Genomic DNA, 22034 nt, shown 5'->3' on the forward strand with positions numbered 1-22034 from the left:
TTTAAGATGTGAAACTTAACTCCTTAATTTGTGATTTTATTTTGACCATTCCAAAGTTTTTTTTATTTAGAAAAGATTGAATGAAGATGTCATTGATTACGATCTTCTTGAAGATCTTATATGTTTTATTGATGAAACTTGCGGTGAGGGTGCCATCCTCGTATTCTTACCTGTAAGACTATTTGGTTGTCCTTTGAGCTTGTATGTTTATCTGTATTTTCTAAGTATGAATAGTTATATATATTTTTTAATTAAACTTCGACATGCCAGGGAGTGTCTGAAATAAACCTATTACATGACAAGTTGGTGGCCTCATACCAATTTGGTGGTCCGTCTTCTGATTGGGTTATTCCTTTGCATTCATCAGTTGCATCAACTGAACAGAAAAGAGTGTTTTTACGCCCTCCAGGAAATATGCGAAAGGTGATTTTGATCCATATAATTTCATTCTTACAATTAGCATTATAGCCCTTCTCCCCTATATCTCCCTTTATTCCTTTATTTTATTTCACTTTTTTTCTCTCTCTAGTTTTCTTCTGTTACTAATTTATTTATTTTCTTCTTTTTCTTTATTTTATCTCTTTATTTCTTTAATTTTTTTCTCTGTATTTGTATTTTTACTTTTTTATTTTTTCTCTCGTGTTATTTTTTCTCTAATGTATTTTTGTTTTCACTTTATTTTTTTTATTTTGCTTCTGAATTGTTTATTGCTATGTTTTCATTTCTAATGTTAGTTATAGTTCTTTTAATTTTATTTTTATCCTTCAATTTTTTCGTACTTTTCATTAGGGTTCATCTGTCACTGACCCCAACTAATTTGGGATAAAGTTTATGTTGATGTTGAATTAGCATTATAAGTCACTAATCTAATTCTAACCCTTTATTTCATATTAGTAGTTGCAATTCTCAAATTAAAAGAAGTTATGACAATTGGGCTTTTGATGATGTAATCCGCTGTTATTAAAAACTTTCTTTTTAGGCATATTTAATTTGGTCTGGTTTGTAAGTGACCTATAATAGGCGTACATCAATGAGAAGAGACAAAGAATGATTAGGTTTTATTTAATGAAATTTGCAAAGGTATTCCTTATTCATGTTATTAGTTGAACTAGGTTTTCGTGCTACACGTTGTTAGAGAATAATATAAACCATTAAAAATGCCATTACTCAACATTTTAAGGTTTTTGGTTGAAATGGTTCTTTACATGGTATCAGAGCTTCAGTGACCAGATGGTCATGAGTTCGATCCTCACCGGCCCCCACTTTCGAGTGGAATTAAAATAAGCACAAGGTAAACAAAAAAATTGAGCCTGTGCAATATCCACACTTCAAGCTCGAAGGGATCTTGTGTGAGGGGGTGTGTTAAAGAATAATATAAACCATTAAAAAGGCCATCACCCAACACCTTAAGATTTTGGGTTGAAATGGTTCTTTGCACATGTAAATTGAGGTCTTGTCAATCAAGTTACGAGCTTGGTTATGGCAATGTAGCTTAAGGCATCGGTTCTTGTTCCTTTTGTGAGTAAGGGTCGTGGTGACAACCACCAAGAGTTCTTGTCTCATCGAAAGCTAGAGTGTGAGGAGTTTCATATTTTTGGTATCCCCACTCAACCTCTTCCGGTTACCTTATCCTCAGAGTATAGCCCTAAGACTAGCTTCTATTGAAACAGAGGATGCATTGGACCACTGTCCTTGGAAGAAGGGTGAGACTAATTCTCCTTCGAGGGGGAGGCAGTTTTCCCTCTGAATCTCAAAGAAATCCAAGAATTTGCTTTGGCCAAAGTTTGAACCATGATCAAAACAAACCCTTGGGCGCTCAGCTTGACAACTGAGCTATCCTTGGGGGTTAGGAGTTTCATACTTTACCTATCTTGAATTTGACTTGGAAAATCCGATTTGAGCAAATTTGATGTGGCTTTTGTGCAGGGTTCACATGAAGAGGCTATGAACAGCCTATAGTTCAATATATGAAATAAAATAATAAACTATATGCAACAATTATTTCAACTCTCCTCGACAAGCTCGAGTATATAATTCATTTGCACCAAGCTTGATACAAGTGTAGCTAACTTGAGGGCCTCTAAGAGACATAGTAAATACATCTTGTCCATATCTTCTCTTGGATAGAGTGACAATCCATCTATGTGCATATGGTCCATTGACAGAAAACTTGGTTGGAGTATTGTATTTCCTTCTGATTATAAACGGTTAGGTAGCAGAATAAATAGGGAAGACTGTAAACTAATCAAGGAACCTGAAAGAGTGAAAACCTTTAAATAACCAAAACAGAAATGATATGACATACAAGAAATCCCTAAAGAATGCAGACAAATAAAGCTCCAGCTAGCAGGACTTAAATGCATAATTTATTAACTGTGGCTGTTCCTATTAATTAGGAATTATATTTCCTTTTAGTCTCGAACCAATATTGTAACGCCCCGTCTGTAGCCGGTTAATTAGCATTCATATGATAGTTAGCGCAGCAAATTTTTAACATAATAAATGCGGAAGTTAACTTTTTCATTTTCCTTATGTATTAAAATTTTCATCACTTCTTTGGTCAAAATAAAACGGGCAGCATTTTGTCTGTATTTCGGACCACTGGGGATAATTTCCACCATGATAATTTCTACCTGATTAACAATTTAATATAATTCAGGCATAAATCATATTGCCTATCCAATCATGGCATAGGCTATCCCATACATAACAGGTCTCAAAATAATGTCCATAGAGCTACTTACATGATTACATCAACCAACCAAAAGAGATGTAATTAAATAAGTAACCTAGACATATGCAGGCATAACTAACAAAGTAGATAAACTATCAACATGGCATAGACACCACCTATGCTCACAAAAAAAAAAATACATGGCATGTACATCTCAATAGAATAACATCATGTCATGTACAAAATGAAATGTCAATCAAAACATGACTATCAGGTCAGATAGTATCTCTCCTCCGGCCTCTTGCCGCGCAATGCTTCGGCACCATCAGCTATTGTACCTGAAATGGTAATCCCTATAACGTGGAGTGAGAAGATAATCTCAACAAACTAGGGGTCCTTGGAGGGCTCTTCCACCCCCAGGTTCACTTCAGGCATAATATCATAGTATAAAAGCATATATGCATCAAAATATGTATATCAATGAATATGTGCAATAATAAATCCTACTAGTCAGAGAATATGACAAGTATGCATTACACAAGGAAACACAGTCTTGCCACATACCATATGAGGAAACACTGTCTTATGCCTCACACAAGGAAACACCGTCTTGTGTGGCACACAAACATACATACATATATATGCAACATATAACAAATCATTTTCAACATACCATATCAAAGAACCATCGTCCCTCGGAGTCTTGTGGAACAAACGAGTGATTAACCTCAAGGACCGAAAGCTTACACCTGTAGCTTTCACCTAAGCTTGCTTCAAGCCCAAACAAGGTGCTCCACAAATACTTGAGTATCAACTCAATTTACAACACCTATTTCAAGGTGAATTATCACAATTAATCACATATTCGTTTAGTAAGTCTCATGTCAAACCATTGTTAATACTTACCTTAATCCAAAACAATCAAGAGCTTTGGTCAATGTCCATAGCTTGATCTAATCCATGCTCTTGCTCCACTAGTCCACTTGGTTTCACACTGTAACCAATGAACACATATCCATCAATATTCACATTTATAAACTCAACGTGAATCCTACACAAAACCAAGGTTTTCACACTTTAATATCACTTGATTTTGAGTCCAATTTATCAAAGTGTTCTAAATGGTGATTTCATAATTTTTCCTTTTACGGGAACCAATCCCAAACATATTTAACAAAGGGACTCACCTACAAATCACCCTCCAACTACTCAAGCCATCAGATTTTTGAAATTGACATATAGCCAAAAAAACCATGATTTTCTATAGTGAGCTAAATGGTGATTTCTTTGGGTTGTCTTTCATCCAGAAGCAATCCTAAGCATATTTAACAAAGGAAGCTATAGCCAAATCACTCTCTAACTATCCGTACCATCAAATCCCAATTATACAACCCTAAACCATGATATTTTCATGAGAATCCACTCATCCAACATCCCAACATGCCATTTCTACTCTTGTATTTAAGATTTATCTATCATTTCATTAGAATCCCCAATTTATAAACCCTAATCATGTTATTCTCAAAGAATCCCACAATGGGGGGTTAGAGTATCTTACCCAAGCTTCTAGCGCCAAGATTTCCTCCCTTCCAAGCCATGTCCGAAAATGGCTCCAAGTTGTTCTCTTTCTTTCTTTCAAACCACTCACAAATGAAGAAGATGGAAGGCGTGTGAAGGAGATGAAGATTGAGGTTGAACAATCTTGTTTCTAAGGGAATAGGTTGAAGAAATGGAAGAGATGAAGTGAAACTCTCCCATGCCCCATTTGAGCACAGTCGCGGGTGAGAAGAGAGAATGAGAGGGATTTGAGTGCTTTTGGTACTTAAGTGGTTTCAAACTAACCCAATAGGTATAAGCTTATCAATCCTGCTCACTTATCTCTCAATCCAACTTTACCATTGATCTACAATATTTTTGTGGTATTATTTACCATTTTACTTTTAACTTTCAGGTAGCTTTGCCTACCCACATTTTTACCCCCTTAAATGTTATTTTTAATACTTTTTCACCAAAGTGACTTTATTTCTTCTCTTATACTTTCTCTCTAATTATTCTTCAATATTATGATAAAATCATTAGTCCACAAGTACATGTGAGGGTTATTATAAATATCCATGCTTGGCGGTAAATTTTAATCATGCCTAGCTTGGATCTTAGGTTCTCATAAGTAGGCCTTGGAAGTGCTTTAGTTAAAAAGCATGTTGTTTAATGGCATGAGGGTGCGTGTTCGAGTCGGAATTGAATTTATCTTTTTTTAAACGAAGTGGCGATTGATTTCTACATGTTTGCTTTTCTTAGAATATCATAGGTGATTCCGAAATATCATTGTAATTAATATCCGCAATAATATTGTAAAGAACATTGGGATACACCACCTCAAAAGCTAGCTCAAAAAGGTGGGAGTGTCCAAGACCTTATAAACTCCACATTAGTTGCACATACAACCAATGTGGGACTATATATCTCAACACGCCCCCTCACACGAGAGCCCATTGGGCTTGAAGAGTGGACAATGCAACAGGCCCAGCCTACCTGTGCTAAGAAACGCCACAAGAGAAAGTGGGGGGCGGCGAGGCTCTGATACCATGTAAAAAACATTGGGATACACTACCTCAAAAGCTAGCTCAAAGGGTGGGAGTGCCCAAGACCTTATAAACTCCACATTAGTTGCACATACAACCAATGTGGGACTATATATCTCAACAAATATATATATATATATATATATATATATATATATAGAGAGAGAGAGAGAGAGACTATTTGTGGTCTGTTATGGACATGCATATTCACCTAGAATTTTGATGATTGTTAGAATAGTAAATATCATATAATATTTTGATTATATCTTAATATTGTTTAGAATATCCTAGAATATCTCTTAGGATTAGTTTCCTTATTTCCTTATATTTCTTGATTTGTTTTCTTATAGTCTCCTCAACATCAATAGCACCTTTAACCCAAACTAATTGAGGTTGGTGGTAGATGAACCCAATGATATAAAGAGGAGATCGTTTCCTTATAGTCTCCTATTTAATATAAATAGGGTTTAATGTTTTGTCTTTTATATCACATCAATATACAATATTATTTTGTCTTCTCCCTTTTTCTCCATCGATGCCTAAACCCTATACTTTCAATATGATATCAGAGTGATACCATCCTCTGTGACCTGTTTAGTCAATATTCTGCTGGCAAGTTCCTTAAAGTTCGGAGCTCACCTTTGTTTTCATCACCGTGTTCGTACTCCAATTTTAGTCTCAATTGTCATGTCATCATTCAGTTCGCAGTCCTGCATCTTCCGGCATTGTCTGTCACTATTTCTTTTTCGTGTCATCTTTTCGGCAACTTTTGCTCAATTGCTCTGGCGGTAGTCCTGCTTCTTCCGGCCGCCATTTGCTACTTACAACTTAATTCCACAATATAACAGTTTTCTTTACAATCACTAAGGGAGGAAGCTACATAAGCAAGGTTATTTGGCTGCCTCTTAGAGTCCTCAACCTGAAGGAAGCAGAGTCCAATATATTCCTCAGCACTGCCAATCTTCTTCCACAAATTCAAAGCCTTAAATTCACACATGTAAGGTAGAAGTGTAGTAACTCAATCAAGGTGCAGTGTCAGTTTACTTATGGACAGTAAGTTGCAATCCAGTTTGGGAACATAGAGGGTGATATCCTTTGAGACAATAACTGAACCTTTGCCATCAACCTTTCAGAGTGTTCCAACTGCAATTTGTACTGTTGAATTATTGTGACTCGATGAGTATTTTTCAAATACAGTAACATCCTCTGTCATATATTTTGAGGCTCCTAAGTCTATAATCCTTGGATTTGTTTCTTCCCTGAGTAACCTTAAGTGCACTTAAGAAATTTCCCTTTTGTGCCATGGATGCTGTACCAGTATTTATGCCAGCATTCTGCTTTGTTTGTTGAAGCATTCTCTACAACATCTCCTTGTGCTTCTTGTTCGAAGGGCATGTTTTAGTTGGCAATATTGCATGCTATCGTCTTCCAGCTTATCTAGGCTATTAATTAATTATATAAGCTGCTATTTCAACAGACTTAGTATATTGCAGATTGTTTACTATTATGGTTTTTGTTGCAATCCCTAGTTTTCAGCATCTAGAATGTTTTATTTTTCCTCCTTAATCTTAGGAGTTTGTTTCGTTATTTGTTATTTAAATTCCTAGGATTAGTTTGTTTCTGATATTTTTCCTGTTTAGTTAAAATAGGATTCAGTTTTCTAGTTTTATCTCTTTCCCTGATTATAGGGATTTGTTGCACTGGAATATTTCTGGTGTCTATTTATTGTACGTTTTTTTTCTTTTAGTTTTAATGGAAAAACTGGTTCCATCATTCAAACTTTCTATATGGTATCAGAGCTTGATTTTTAAGGGACTGATCCACCCGTGGCTACCAATGTGCCACTCTTTGGCACCATGAGAGCCTACCAAACTACTTCTTCCAATACCACCGGTACAAATACCACTCCAACAACAACCCCACTCAATGTTTCAGCATCAAACCAAACCAACAACAACTCAGCAGCTGTCATTACCAACGATAGTCCAGCATTAGTCATCACTGGTCATCGATTCAATGGAGACAATTATTTGTTGTGGTCACGCAGCGTTCGTATGTTCATTGGAGGCCGTGGCAAGGGAGATCATCTCACCGGTACGGGTGATGCTGCTCCTCTGGAAACCAGTCATCCACAATACAAGAAGTGGTCCATTGAAAATAACCTTGTGATGTCTTGGTTGCTGAATTCCATGGTGCCTGAAATAGCTGAAACATACATGTTGTGCTCCACAGCCAAGGAAATTTGGGATGGCGTGAAGGAAGCCTTCTCTAAGGAAGATAACACAGCTGCCTTGTTTCACATCAAGGGGATTCTTCGTGATCTCAAACAGGAGGACAAGGATGTCACCAGCTATTATAATTCACTCCTAAAATTCTGGCAACAATTGGATCTTTATGATCAACATGAATGGACTACTCCAGCCGATACTCTTCAGTATAAGAAAATTGTTGAACAAGACCGCACCTACAACCTTCTTTTGGGACTCAATCCAATCTATGATGGAGCTCGCAGCCACATCATGGCCACTCGCCCTCTGCCATCCTTGCGAGAAGTTTTTTCTGAATTAAAGTGGGAAGAAAGCCGCAAAGTTTTGACCAATAGCATCCCAAAAGTTGATGCACCTTTGGAAGCAGCAGCCTTTGTCTCTAGACCTAACAATGCAGACTCCAGACCTAGGCGAAATGGTAAGCTCTGGTGTGACCATTGCAACAGAACTGGGCATATTCGGGATACATGCTGGAAAATCCATGGCAAGCCAGCTGATTGGAAGCCAAGACAAAACAGAGACTTTAATCATGTTGCTGCAGTTGTAGAAGATGTTCCGCAAGCAAAATCCGAAGGCCATACATTTACAAGGGAACAAGTGATAGCCATACAACGCATGCTGCAAGATTGCAATAAGGACAAATCTAATCCCTCATCTGATAGTCATCAATCAGGTACATTCCATACAGCTCTCCAATCCGATCTTGATAAATGTGATTCCTGGATGGTAGATTCTGGGGCTACAGATCATATGACTGGTAATTCCTCTCTTCTTTCTGAATACTTTCCCATTTTCGAGGCAAAATCAGTAAAAACAGCAAATGGAGGCTTAGCCAAGGTTCACGGAATTGGTGTTGTTCACCTATCGTCAACCATATCTTTAACTGGAGTTCTCTACGTTCCATCTCTTACCTGCAATTTAATTTCTATTACCAAATTGACCAAGGATTTAAAGTGCACAGTCAAATTTACCCACGTTGATTGTATTTTTCAGGATTTGGCATCGGGGAGGACGATTGGCAGTGCTAGGGTCTCTAATGGTTTATATCAACTTTACACAGCCGCGGTTATGAAGACTCAAGACAGCACATTTGCAGCAACTAGCAATTTGAATAAGGCTCTTTTATGGCATTTTAGATTAGGGCATCCAAACTTTCAATATATGAAAAAGATGTACCCTTCTTTATTTAATGAGAATTCGAATTTTCCTTCATGTGATATATGTCAACTTGCAAAACAAACTCGGTCTCATTATCCCTTACAAATGCATGTTCCTTCTAAACCATTTGCCATTATCCACAGTGATGTGTGGGGACCTGCAACTGTTAAAAGCCTTACGGGTGCTCGTTGGTTTGTCACATTTATTGATGATCATACTCGAATGACATGGGTGTACCTATTAGCCAATAAATCTGAAGTCACATCCACCTTTAAAGTCTTTCACAAAATGATCCTTGCCCAATTTCAAACCCAAATCCTTACCCTTAGATCTGACAATGCACGTGATTATTTTAACTTGGACCTTTCAGCTTACCTAAAAGACCATGGCATCATCCACCAGAGCTCTTGTGTCAATACCCCACAACAAAACGGTGTATCTGAGAGAAAAAATCGCCATTTACTTGAAGTTGCTCGTAGCCTACTCTTTGCCTCAAATACATCCAAAAATTATTGGGGGAAAGCTATTCTTACAGCCACTTACCTTATCAACCGCATGCCATCTCGGGTATTACACTTCTCCTCACCTTACCAAACACTCCTCACTGCATTCCCTTCATTGACCTTAACCCCAAATCTCCCACCAAAAATTTTTGGTTGCACCGTGTTCATTCATAACTCTCAAGGTGGTAAATTGGATCCTCGGGCTCTTAAGGGCATCTTTCTTGGCTATTCCCCTACTCAGAAGGGGTATAAATGCTTCAGTCCAGCCACACATCGATTCTACATTACTAAAGATGTCACCTTTTTTGAACATCAGCCTTATTTTTCCCAAACCGCCATTCAGGGGGAGATCCCTAATTCCAAGGAATGGTTGTTTGTGACTAATACTCCAGAAAACTCTGCTTCAACAGCCCCTACACCGGTCTTAGGTGAATCTCAGGAAAATGACACTTCATCTAATGGCTTATCCTCTTCCGGCCCGCTCCAGAAACCGCCTGAACAGCAGCCCCTGCAAGTCTACACGCGACGGCCCAAATACAGAACAGCTTCTGAGATGCTTGAACATGTTGACAAACAGATTACCTTGGCTCCTGGTCCAACTGAAGAAACCATTAGTCCTGCACTTGACCAAACTGAATCCTTGCTGCCAAGTTCTGATGATGCTCTGCACATGCCAATTGCACTTCGTAAGGGGGTAAGGACATGTACAAGTCATTCCATCTGTAATTTTATATCCTATGCTAATCTTTCCTCCAGGATGCAGCATCTAGTCAAGAACATTGACAAGGAAACCATTCCTACATCCTACTTTGAGGCATCTAAGACTACTGAATGGTGTTCTGCTATCCAGGATGAATTGCATGCACTCAAAAAAAATGGCACTTGGGAGATAGTTACCTTACCACAAGGAAAATCAGTGGTTGGCTGTAAGTGGATTTTTACCATCAAATATAATGAAGATGGGAGTATTAATCGCCATAAAGCAAGACTTGTGGCCAAAGGATTCACTCAGACACAGGGCATTGATTACCAGGAAACCTTTGCTCCAGTAGCAAAATTTAATTCAATTAAAATTCTTTTGTCCATTGCTGCTTGCCTAGATTGGCCCCTTTGGCAAATGGATGTGAAGAATGCATTCTTAAATGGTGACTTAGAAGAAGAGGTTTACATGGAAATTCCCCAAGGAGTGGAAGATGGTCAAGGATCTCGAAAGGTATGTAGATTATTAAAATCCCTTTATGGTTTGAAGCAATCTCCAAGGGCTTGGTTTGATAAGTTTACTGCAGTTGTCAAAAATCAAGGGTACTCCCAATGTCAAACTGATCATACTATGTTTGTTAAAACTGCACCTCATCAGAAAATTACAATATTAATTGTCTATGTTGATGATATTGTGATTACTGGTAATTGGGAGGATGAGATAAAGCAATTAAAGGAGACGTTAGCTCACAAATTTGAGGTCAAGGACCTTGGAAAATTACGATATTTTCTTGGAATGGAAGTGGCAAGAACTAAGGAAGGAATTTCAGTTTCTCAAAGAAAATATACTCTTGATCTGCTGAATGAAACAGGGATGTTGGGATGTAAACCTTCTGATACACCAATGGAGGCGAACTACAAGATAGGACTCAAACAAGAATGTGCTTCGGTAGACACTGAGAGATATCAAAGACTAGTTGGAAAACTCATTTATTTAGCCCACACTAGGCCTGATATTAGTTTCCCTGTGAGTGTGGTCAGTCAATTTATGAACAGCCCAAATGAAGAGCACTTGGAAGCCGTCTACAGAATCCTACGATACTTAAAGATGACTCCTGGTAAAGGATTGTTCTTCAAGAAAAATTCCAGCCGTGATATTGTGATTTACACGGACGCTGATTGGGCAGGATCCATTATCGATCGAAGATCAACCACAGGCTATTGCTCATATGTGTGGGGAAATTTGGTCACTTGGAGGAGTAAAAAACAGTCTGTGGTAGCCAGAAGCAGTGCTGAAGCCGAATACAGGGCATTATCCTTAGGCACTTGTGAGGGAATGTGGATTTTAAGAGTCCTAAAGGAGCTACACCTCGAATACAAGGATCCTATGAAGATTTTCTGTGATAACATGGCCACCATTGGAATTGTCAATAATCCAATCCATCATGACCGTACCAAGCATGTTGAACTTGATAGAAATTTCATTAAGGAAAAAATTGATGCAAATATTATTGATCTAAGTCACATTTCCACAGGGTCCCAGATTGCTGATATCTTAACCAAGTCTTTATCAAGAATTAAATTTGAAGGACTAATTTCCAAGCTGGGAATGCTGGACATCTACCACCCAGCTTGAGGGGGAGTGTTGCAATCCCTAGTTTTCAGCATCTAGAATGTTTTATTTTTCCTCCTTAATCTTAGGAGTTTGTTTCGTTATTTGTTATTTAAATTCCTAGGATTAGTTTGTTTCTGATATTTTTCCTGTTTAGTTAAAATAGGATTCAGTTTTCTAGTTTTATCTCTTTCCCTGATTATAGGGATTTGTTGCACTGGAATATTTCTGGTGTCTATTTATTGTACGTTTTTTTTCTTTTAGTTTTAATGGAAAAACTGGTTCCATCATTCAAACTTTCTATAGTTTTTGTTCATTCTAATCTCTTAAAAAATGTTTTGCTCCTCTCTTAGGTTGTTATAGCCACAAATATAGCAGAGACCAGCATAACAATAGATGATGTGATATATGTAATTGACTGTGGAAAACATAAGCAGAATCGCTATAATCCACATAAGGTATGTTTTCTTTCTCATTTTCAAATGAGTTATTTTATTATTTTTTTTCATGTAGCAACTATCTCTAAAGTTTAGACTATTGGGTGAAAGCATATGAATGATTATATATCTAACATGCCCCGTCACACAACGGCCCTTCCGGCTTGATGCTCGGAAAATGCACAAATGTGCCCTACCTTGTATTAAAATATAACGTTTATTTAGAAGAATGGGGACAACAAGGATCGAATTCTAGATCACATAGTCTTAATGGCTTTGTTACCATGTCTTGAATTAACTATCCCAAAACCTTAAGCTTTAGAATGAAAGCGCTTGTTATATCTAACGACTTTGAAAAGTCAATTGCATAATGATAAATTTGTTCATAGAGGTCTTGATTATACAGATGTTAGTTTTTCACCTCATTGTTAAAACTTGTTGCAGTACATGGGATGAAATGGGTCCTTTACAGGATGTCTTTGGAAAGTTAACATCTGTACTGTTACTTTTTCGATACTTTCTAGTGTAAATAAAATTTTTTTTTGAAACTGAAGAGGTCTTGTCTTCTGTTTTTATTGGTTTACCGATTTCATTTTCTTTTGCAGAACTTGAATTATAACTATAAAGTTATTACTATCTATGTGCGTTGAATGGATAATATAACTCTTTGTGATCTGGTTTGATTGTTTTTATGGTTGATACTAGAAATTGTCTAGCATGGTCGAAGATTGGATTTCTCAAGCAAATGCAAGGCAGCGCCGAGGTAGAGCCGGACGTGTTAAACCTGGAATTTGCTTTTGCTTGTACACTCGTCATAGATTTGAAAGACTCATGCGTCCTTATCAGGTATATATTTTGAAAGGATATCCTTAAAAGGTAAGGTGGTGTTTGGTTTGTATTTGATTTCATTTTTAGTTGATATTTTTTCACTAATAATTGTTAAAGTTCTACCTTGTTTTCGTATTGTTTCCTGTTTTCATGACTTCCAGAAGGAAATACTGAAAACAAGTGTTGATTTATGTTTTTTATTTCCATCCTTCTAATTTACTTATCAAGGTTATATTCTTTTTATCAAGGTTCCGGAGATGCTTCGGATGCCATTAGTTGAATTGTGTCTGCAGATTAAGTTACTGTCTCTTGGTTATATCAAGCCATTTTTGTCTGAGGTAAACAACTATATTTTAGGATTAAAAAAATGTTCTCTGATCAGATTGCCAGGACAGTTTTCTTTAATATCTTTCCATTATCAGGCTTTAGAACCTCCCAAGGTTGAAGCAATGAGTTCGGCGATATCTTTATTGTATGAGGTATTTTGTAGTCCTTTTTACTTTCACTGATTTCAAAGTACGAGTTATTGTGGATTTTGATTTTCTATAAATGTGGTTTTCTTTAATTTATAGAAAGTATAGGTTTGATTTTGATCCCCATTTTGATAAATTCTGCTGAATGTTGAATTCGACGTAGGGTATTTAATATAATTTTCTAATGCTGTTGCTATCTACAGAGGAATAGCAAAATTATCAAGCACCCTGTTCTAGCACCTTATTTAATTTGGAACATGTTTATTCATTTTGCTTGTTTTAGTTTTGGAATTTGGTTTCTATTTGTTGTAGTGGTCTTCAGATAATTGAAGGATTTTAATGTATTGAGATCCTTATTTCTTATTTCTATTTATTTTGCTGTGACATTTTCATACTTCATTCATATTTCTTTTCTCATCTTGGTATCTTTCTCCAAAAACAAATCTACCAGTCCTATGAGTTATGTGTGTGAAAATACATTCTTGTATAATCACTGTAAAGAACTTTAGGATACACCACCCCAAAAGCTAACTCTGTTAAGTCAGCATGGAAAAAAACATTCCTGTTCAGGCCCCAACATTTTTCGTCGCTGCTCTGTTAAGTCAGCATGGACTAGAACATTCCTGTTCAGGCCCCAACATTTTTCGTCGCCGTTGAGATCCAGCCCCTTTTTTCTAAGGCAGCTGGTCCAGCATACCCTCTTAATGTTGTTGTGGGCTATATCAACGTATGACCCAACCCCTCCATACTCCACTTGATGGAGAGACACAGGCTATATATATAAGTGCACCAAACCAAGTACTGTTCCATCACCTTAATTGGCTAGGAGGCGGGTTGAGTACTTGAACCCCGTACTCGGTTGAGGGGGAGCATATCAATATTGGGTTTCACACTTGACGGGGAGATTGTTGAGATATTCAAGTGTGATGAGTCTCACATTGGTTGGTAATGGGCTAAGTGAAGAGTATATAAGTGGAAGGACCCATGAACCCAAAGCCTTAAGGTTTTGCGTTTGATTGTGGTGTTCCGAGCCCACTTAATGTTGCTGCTCACTTGGCCCATGGTTAGCGGTTTCTCCCCACCATGAGCTCCCCGTGCACGGCCCAACAATTGGTATCAAAGCTAATGGTGGATTGGCCTGTGGTGATCCGAGTATGTCTTGATGTGGGAAGCCAAGGTCTTGACGAGTGCAACCAAGCCTTGATGAAAGAGTCAATGTTTGATGAGAAGCCAAGCATTGATGAACCCCATGAATACTCGAAGAAGCTTCTCCTTGAAGGGAAAGAATATGTAGGCCTTGGACTCACACTTGAGGGGGAGATGTTGAGAAATCCAAGTGCGAATGATTGAGTGAGAAAATCCCACATTGGTTAAGAATGAACTAAGTGAGCAACTAATGTGGAGTTTATAAGGCTTTGGGCACTCCCACCCTTTGAGCTAGCTTTTAGGGTGGTGTATCCCAAGATTCTTTATATGGTATCAGAGCCTTTGTGTCCCGGGTTCAAACATTGCCGCCCCTCACTTTCTCTTTGTGGAATTTCTTAGCACAGGTAGGCTGGGCCTGTTGCATCATCCACTCTACAAGTCCAATGGGCTCTCGTGTAAGGGGGCGTGTTGAGATATATAGTCCCACATTGCTTGTATAAGCAACTAATATAGAGTTTATAAGGCCTTGGGCACTCTCACCCTTAGAGCTAGCTTTTGGGGTGGTGTATCCTAAGGTTCTTTACAATCACTAACATATTTTTTGTCACACCTCCAAATTTCTAACAATTTTTATAAATATTTTTGTAATAATATATTTGCCAAAATTCACATTTTATTATTTATTAAGATCTTATAAATACTGTGGAAACTAATTTGGGGAAATGTTACTACTGCACATGTAACAATGACAAGTGCAGGGCTAATTTTATTACATTCATATATTAAAATAAAACCAGAGACTAAGATTTAACTCAAAATATGTCTTATACATTAAATCTCATAAAATTCTAAAATTTATGACAAGCTAGAAATATCTGAGACGTCACCCTCACTGCCCATTGCTAGCCCAACTTTTGCAACCTGCTTCACTGAAAAACCTGCTCCCTCGACGGATCATTGCAGCACAAACACAAAGACAAACAATCAGCGAAAGCTGGTAATCCCAATCCAAAACACAACGAGGATAGTCATAAGTTAATCAATAATTATAATAAACTCAAACATCAATCAAAACATTTTATTTAGAATAGTTATAACTCAATAAATCAGCACAATCAACTCAATGATGTTTTATTAAGGATAATCATAAATTATTCAATTAACATATTTAGCTTAACATCAATCATAATATTACATAAATAATAATCACAACTCAAATATTCATTATAATCAAATCAAGTATCAAATTTCATTATTCATCATATTTATCTTTATTAAGTTCAATTAGTGAATTTAGTGGGGAGAGAACCATGGTAGACTCAGGAAATCCTATTGCCAGCCACGTATAATCAAAATTGGCCATCAAAATATCAAATCCTAGTGTGCACACCTCTTCCCAAAGTTGCTACTAGTACTCCGGGAAACCTTGTTGCCATATATCACTTTGGGAAGAACGGATAACATCGTTTTCACATATGTAACATCGGAGGCATAAAACCCAAAGGTTGTGTTCAACACTTTCAGGAGGTACCATCCGAAAAGCTATTTTCCCACCATTATTTTATTACAATCAATATCATTTAATCTTGTCCCAATTCTCATAATTGGAAAATTTCCTCAAAGAGTATTATATTTTCTAGATCAAGTGCTCAAGGTATCATAATTCTAATATTCAACATCCATTTAGAGTAAGGCCCCAATCATATCCATTATCCATTATTACAATTTTCCGATTTATTCTAGAATATCATAATTCAAATATCCAACATCTATTAGAGTAAAGCCCAAATACAATCATCATATCAATTATCCATTACATATAATCCAATCATCAATACACATAATCCAATCATCATATCAATTATTCATTAATTCCGGGTATCAAAATCATAATTTCCACAATTATTCAATAAGATCCATATCGCACATAATCAATTTTCCATCATTTTAATAAAGGTAAAATGTATACTATATATAATCCGTTATCTAACACCATCAAAGCATTAAGATTGTTCGCGAAATAATTATATGATTAATCCTATTATTTTCTAGGGGTTAAAGCCCAATAAAATTCATAATAATATTCATATATAATTACCCTACGATTAACTAAAGGTTAGGATTATATATAATTGTAAGAACTAATTCAATCCAAAAGCTTAAGCTGTTAAGTGAAGGCCCATCAATGGTTTATTTATATACTTCTCTAACACGTCCCTTCACACGAGAGCCCACTGAGCTTGAAGGGTGGACAATGCACAGGCCCACCTACCTGTGCTAAGAAATTCCATAAGAGAAAGTTGGAGGCGATGAGGATAGAACTCGTGACACCGAGGCTCTGATACCATATAAGAACCAAGTCAATCCAAAAGCTTAAGCTGTTAAGTGAATGCCCATCAATGGTTTATTTATATACATCTCTAACAATAATAAATTTCATATAAAACTAATCTATTATTTCCTAAACTATGATGCCCTAAGGATCAAGCATTATATATAAAAATCTTCAAATAAAACTAACTTATGATACGCTAAAGATCAGAATCACACTATCAAAATTCATATAAAATTAACCTATCTATAGGGATTAGGATTACATGTAATAGATTACTCCCTATAGAACAGGATTATAAAAAGTTTCTATAAAGTTAATTTATGGTTACCTAAAAATTTGGATTAGGTCAAACAATAGAATTCGAAAAGGGTTGGGAATGAGAAGGAAAAGGAGAAGAGAAGAAGGGAAATGGAGAGATGTAAGGAACCTGAGAGAATATGGAAGTGATTTGGTTTGGTTAGGTTAGGTTAGGTTAAGCTCCTATTTATAGCTGAAGTTTTTTAACTGAGGCATTAATTACGGTAATACTAGTCATCATACTTATTTCAATTATTAAAACGGTAGGTAATATCATGGTCATCATAATTACTTTAATTATCATTAATATATCTTAACGGTTACAAAATTAAATGGAAGTAATTGTTTACATTTCCAATTAAATGTTAACCAACACTACTAACATTCGATGACAACCAAAATATATCAATGCCTATAACACCATTTTATACTAAACCCAACATATCTAACATGATACAATGATACTCGTAAGGATATACACTATTTTTATTATTATTATTATTAATTTTATTATTACTATTTTTCTTGGGATATTACATTTTTGGAACTATATGATTGATAAAAGTGTTCTCTGATCTTTGTATATGTTTGCTTTCAATGAAACAAAAATGTTGTAGGTCGGTGCTCTTGAAGGGGACGAAGAGTTGACACCTCTTGGGTATCATCTGGCAAAACTTCCTGTTGATGTATTAATTGGAAAGGTGTACACTAAACTATTATTTCCTCCTATCTTCAAAGGACTTAATTGATCTTTTGATTTTTAACGCTGTTGCTTTATCTCTCAAGAATTTTTCGAATTTTATATGATGCTTGTCCTTTATTTCTACAATTCAAGGTTATTTAACCTAAATTTGAAACCGTAATTTTGTCTATAATTTATTTCTTTTGATCAGATATGGCCAATTTTTTAACCATTACTTTCACCTTAACTATTCCTGTATTAATTGGAAAGGTGTACACCTCATTCTTCTTTCTTATTATCTTCAATGGATTAAATTGAACATTTGATTTTCAATGCTGATGTTGTATCTCAAGAATTTCTTCATTTTTATTTGGTGCTTGTCTTTTTATTTCCATAATTCAAGGTTCTTCACCTAAATTTAAAATAGTCGAATTAAAAAATACTGAATATTATTTCTGAATTGTTCTGTACATTTTAATTGTAGTATATAGACCTAACTAAATAATTACTTTCCTAATATAATAATTGAAGTATGCCAAGAAAATATTTCACAATAATTACAATGATTTATGGAGAATATTATGTGGTGAAGTCATACTTGTCAGTAGCAGTTAGCGGTCGACCCCTGAAAATGGTATAGCGGATAGCGGTATTGCCACTACGGTGAAGTATTAATTCCACACATATTATACTAACAATATAATACTACACAAATATAAATGCTAAAACATAAAAAGTCATACAAAATCAAACACATAATTCCACAATCAATGTCAAATACAAGAAACATAAAGGAAGGATCCAAGATTAAATACAAATGAACAATGAAATTGTCAAAAATAGTCAAATACAAGATGTGAACTAATGAAGAAAATCATCATCTCCGGATTCTCCATCAAATTCCAACATGGGAATGGTATAGCGGTGTAGCGGATAGCGGTATTGTCGCTACGCTACGTTGCTACCTTCCGCTACCGGTCAGCGTCGCGGTTGTAGTGGCTGGCCGGCGCTACCTGCTACGGTAGCGGTTTAGCGGCGCTACGGGCCGCTGCTGACAACCTAGGGTGAAGTTGAACTCCTATCAATAACTGGATCCTACAAACTGCCAGGTATAGCTTTAAGGTGCTGTATGATCCTCTACACTGCTTGTAGGTGTCTCACTCTCGGGTCATATATGGCTAATGATAATGATCGCAGGGTATTACACATAAGTGTGGGGGGAATGTAATAACTTATAGAAGCAAGAAACAAAACTGTTGTTGCGAGTAATGTTGAAGCAGAATATAGGGCAATTACTCAAGGAGTTTGTGAATTTATTTGGATAAATAAGTTACTGAAATATCTATTTATTCCACTTGATGGTTCTATGAAAATGTACAGTGATAGCAAGTCAGCTATTAGCATAATTCTCATTCATTACGATTTACGATCATGTGAGGTTGACATAAATTTTATCAAATCAGAAATTGATAATGGAACTTTCAGCCTACTTTATGTGCCAACCAAGCCACAAGAAGCTGATATGCTTACAAAATCCTTGTTGAATTTGATTTGAATTTTGTGTCAGCAAGTTTGGAATGATTAACATCTATTTACCATCTTGGGGGAGTGATGGAATTTGAAATTAAAATCCTAAGGATTAAGGATTTGTTAATCCTGCAATCATGAGATTATGTTTTGTAAATTTATTTCCTTTTCTATTTTTGGTAGCTTTTTGTCTATATGCTGAAGTTTAGGTGGTGGTGTTATATTTTTTCTATCGACAGCTTGCTGTATATGTTGTAACCTTTGTCATGAATGAGAATAAAACACAGTAAGTTGTATTCGACACCTCCGTTTTCATGTTCCTATAAGATGTTTATTATGCCCATCGAATTCTGCCGAAATAAGGTGCTGTTCTCCGTGTTACTTGTCCTTGCTTCTGGTAAATGTTATGCTGTATATCTTGTTTATTGAAAACAAGGTCCTGTCTGTGTCCATTTCCTTCCTACTCTGCTCTGCATTGCTGTTGAATATAATGTGAATATATAAATCACTATGAACCACCTGCTAATGATATTCTGTTTCTGTATTTGCAGATGATGCTGTATGGTGCAATATTTGGTTGCTTGTCCCCTATTCTTTCAGTTTCTGCATTTCTAAGTTACAAGTCTCCGTTTGTGTATCCAAAGGATGAGGTCCTCTCTCAGTGCTTTGATAAAAAAATTAACTTCTTTTCTTGTTTATATTAGATTTTGACTTAACTGTTGTATTGATCTTCAGAGGCAAAATGTTGAAAGAGCAAAATTAAAATTGTTGAATGATAAGCTAGATGGGCCTGGCGACACAAATGATTTTGATCGGCAATCTGATCACTTACTAATGATGACAGCTTATACAAGATGGGAGAGGATCTTGACTGAGGTCAGTGTTTGATTGTAATTTGTTTTTTTATGCATGCTCTCAATATATTTAGGCACAAGCCGCTGCTTAATAGGGAGAATATGGTTTGGAGGGGGATACGACTTCTATTAAAGTGTATGCTAGGAAGCATTATAGTAGATTATGGTTGAATGATGACTCAGCTATTTAGAATATTCCAGAGAATGAGTTTGTTAGAAGAGAGAAGAAAGTTGGTTGCTGAGGTGGCTAAGTGGTTTGAAGGAATAAAAGGCATGGGAAGGCATGAGAAATAGGGAGGTTGGATTTGGAATTGGGCTTGGGAGAGAGCACACGCCTCGAAAGTGTTGCACCCTTGGCTCGCTGTTCACGTTCTTCTTTTCTTACACAATTTGTAGCTATTTTCATTGTAGTAGTTTTCTCTTCTATATTTTGTTTCTGCCTCATTTCCTTACTGTAACTTGTTTCTTCTTCAATATATTAGAAAATCCAGATCGTTCTGGGCCAAAAATGTCTCTTGTTTGCTTTTGTTGTTTGATTATTTGATTCGGTTCTATAAATTGGTATCAGAGCTCTCCGATACAAGAGGGCTTTGAACCACACCAATAAGAAAGAGAGAAAAAAAAACCACTCCCCAATTTTATTTTATTTTAATTAGAAAAAAAAATGAGAAATCAATTTTATAAAATGAAGATTCCTATATTTTCTGGGAAGAAGAAGCTTGGAGATGGTTGATTCAAGTTGAGAAGTACTTCAAGGCAAAGGGACTTCCGGATACTGAAAAGCCATCAGAAGCTAGGAAGGCGTTCACCAGTCAAGCTTGAATCTGGTATCGATACTGGTATAATCCAAAAGTTAGTTGGTGGACGTTTTTAAAAGCTTTCAAGGAATTTCAACCTTGCTTGGTAGATGATGAAGCAGAACCGGAATTTCTAGAACCAGAAACAAAGATGCAAAAGGAGGAGTACTAAAGGTGATGAAAAGGATAACGAGGTGGTTTGAGGAGCCCTTAGATATGCAAAACCAGTATTTGCAAGATTAGATATGAAGGTGCAAAACAAATTTCTACCGGAGAAGGTGGAAAACTATGGTGGTTCAATAGAAAGCTTTCGGGAGTTGAAGGGAATCGAAGGAGTTGTACGATGCGCAAAAAAAAAGAAGAATTCGCATAAGCAAACATAGAAGAAAAAAAGATCAAGAAAATTCATGAAGTCACAGATGAGGGAGATATTTCAACGAGGAAGACGCAAGAACAATCGAAGCCACAACCAATAGAGGAGGTGGAGCATCCACCACCATCACCCAAACTATAACAACCCTCACAAGCAAGTTTTGCTAATTAAGGAATTTAGTAAATAATTGAGAATTAAGTATGTGGTCAAGGAGGTAGTGTCTAGTTAATCATGTAATTAACATGATTATAAATATGAGTATATAATTCATATCTAACAAGTCAACTAAGACCTGAATGAGAGCATGAAATAGGTGTAGGGACATAGATGTCAATTTAGTGAAAGTTAAGGGTAAATTGGCAAAAACATAGTCTAAACTTAATTCTGACAGTCTAGTTAAATTGTGTGGGCAATTTCATTAATTTTAAGTGGTATAAAGGTATATTAATTATGAGTAGAATAATTATTAAAAATAAGTAAAAGTTAGATAAAATAAGAATAAGTAGAGTAAATTTCTATTGAAAATAAAATGGTGTAATGTTTAAGTTTCTCTAGGAACCATACTTGTTAGTAGAGCTGTCAAATAGGGCCGTGGCCCGTGGGACAATCCATTTAGCCCTGCATCTAGCCCTATCAAACTTCAGCCCCATATGTTGGGGGCCTTTTTCAGCCCCAGCCCTATATAGCCCCATCATTTATTGGGTAGGGTTGGGCTAGCCCGCGGGCAGCCCCACATGAATTAGGTTTCTTTCACTTTTATTCCATTCTTCTGCCGCCTGTCTCTTTGTTA

General features: G+C 36.3%; 1 protein-coding gene across 5 annotated transcripts in view; it reads left to right on the forward strand.

Annotated features, from left to right (window-relative positions):
* Nucleotides 1-22034, forward strand: part of LOC133307129 (DExH-box ATP-dependent RNA helicase DExH7, chloroplastic) — a 93918-nt gene that overhangs the window by 47659 nt on the left and 24225 nt on the right. For all 5 annotated transcript variants that reach the window (XM_061507554.1, XM_061507555.1, XM_061507556.1 and 2 more), the window contains 9 exons: nucleotides 71-172; nucleotides 271-423; nucleotides 11849-11953; nucleotides 12638-12778; nucleotides 13009-13098; nucleotides 13183-13239; nucleotides 17629-17712; nucleotides 19772-19870; nucleotides 19956-20096. In XM_061507554.1, coding sequence (XP_061363538.1) covers nucleotides 71-172; nucleotides 271-423; nucleotides 11849-11953; nucleotides 12638-12778; nucleotides 13009-13098; nucleotides 13183-13239; nucleotides 17629-17712; nucleotides 19772-19870; nucleotides 19956-20096 — 972 coding nt within the window. The remainder of the gene's footprint in view (nucleotides 1-70; nucleotides 173-270; nucleotides 424-11848; nucleotides 11954-12637; nucleotides 12779-13008; nucleotides 13099-13182; nucleotides 13240-17628; nucleotides 17713-19771; nucleotides 19871-19955; nucleotides 20097-22034) is intronic.

The sequence above is a fragment of the Gastrolobium bilobum genome, unplaced genomic scaffold (assembly GCF_033153095.1).
Source record: "Gastrolobium bilobum isolate Gb01-03AN ecotype WA unplaced genomic scaffold, APGP_CSIRO_Gbil_v1 utg12914, whole genome shotgun sequence".
Lineage (NCBI taxonomy): Eukaryota > Viridiplantae > Streptophyta > Magnoliopsida > Fabales > Fabaceae > Gastrolobium > Gastrolobium bilobum.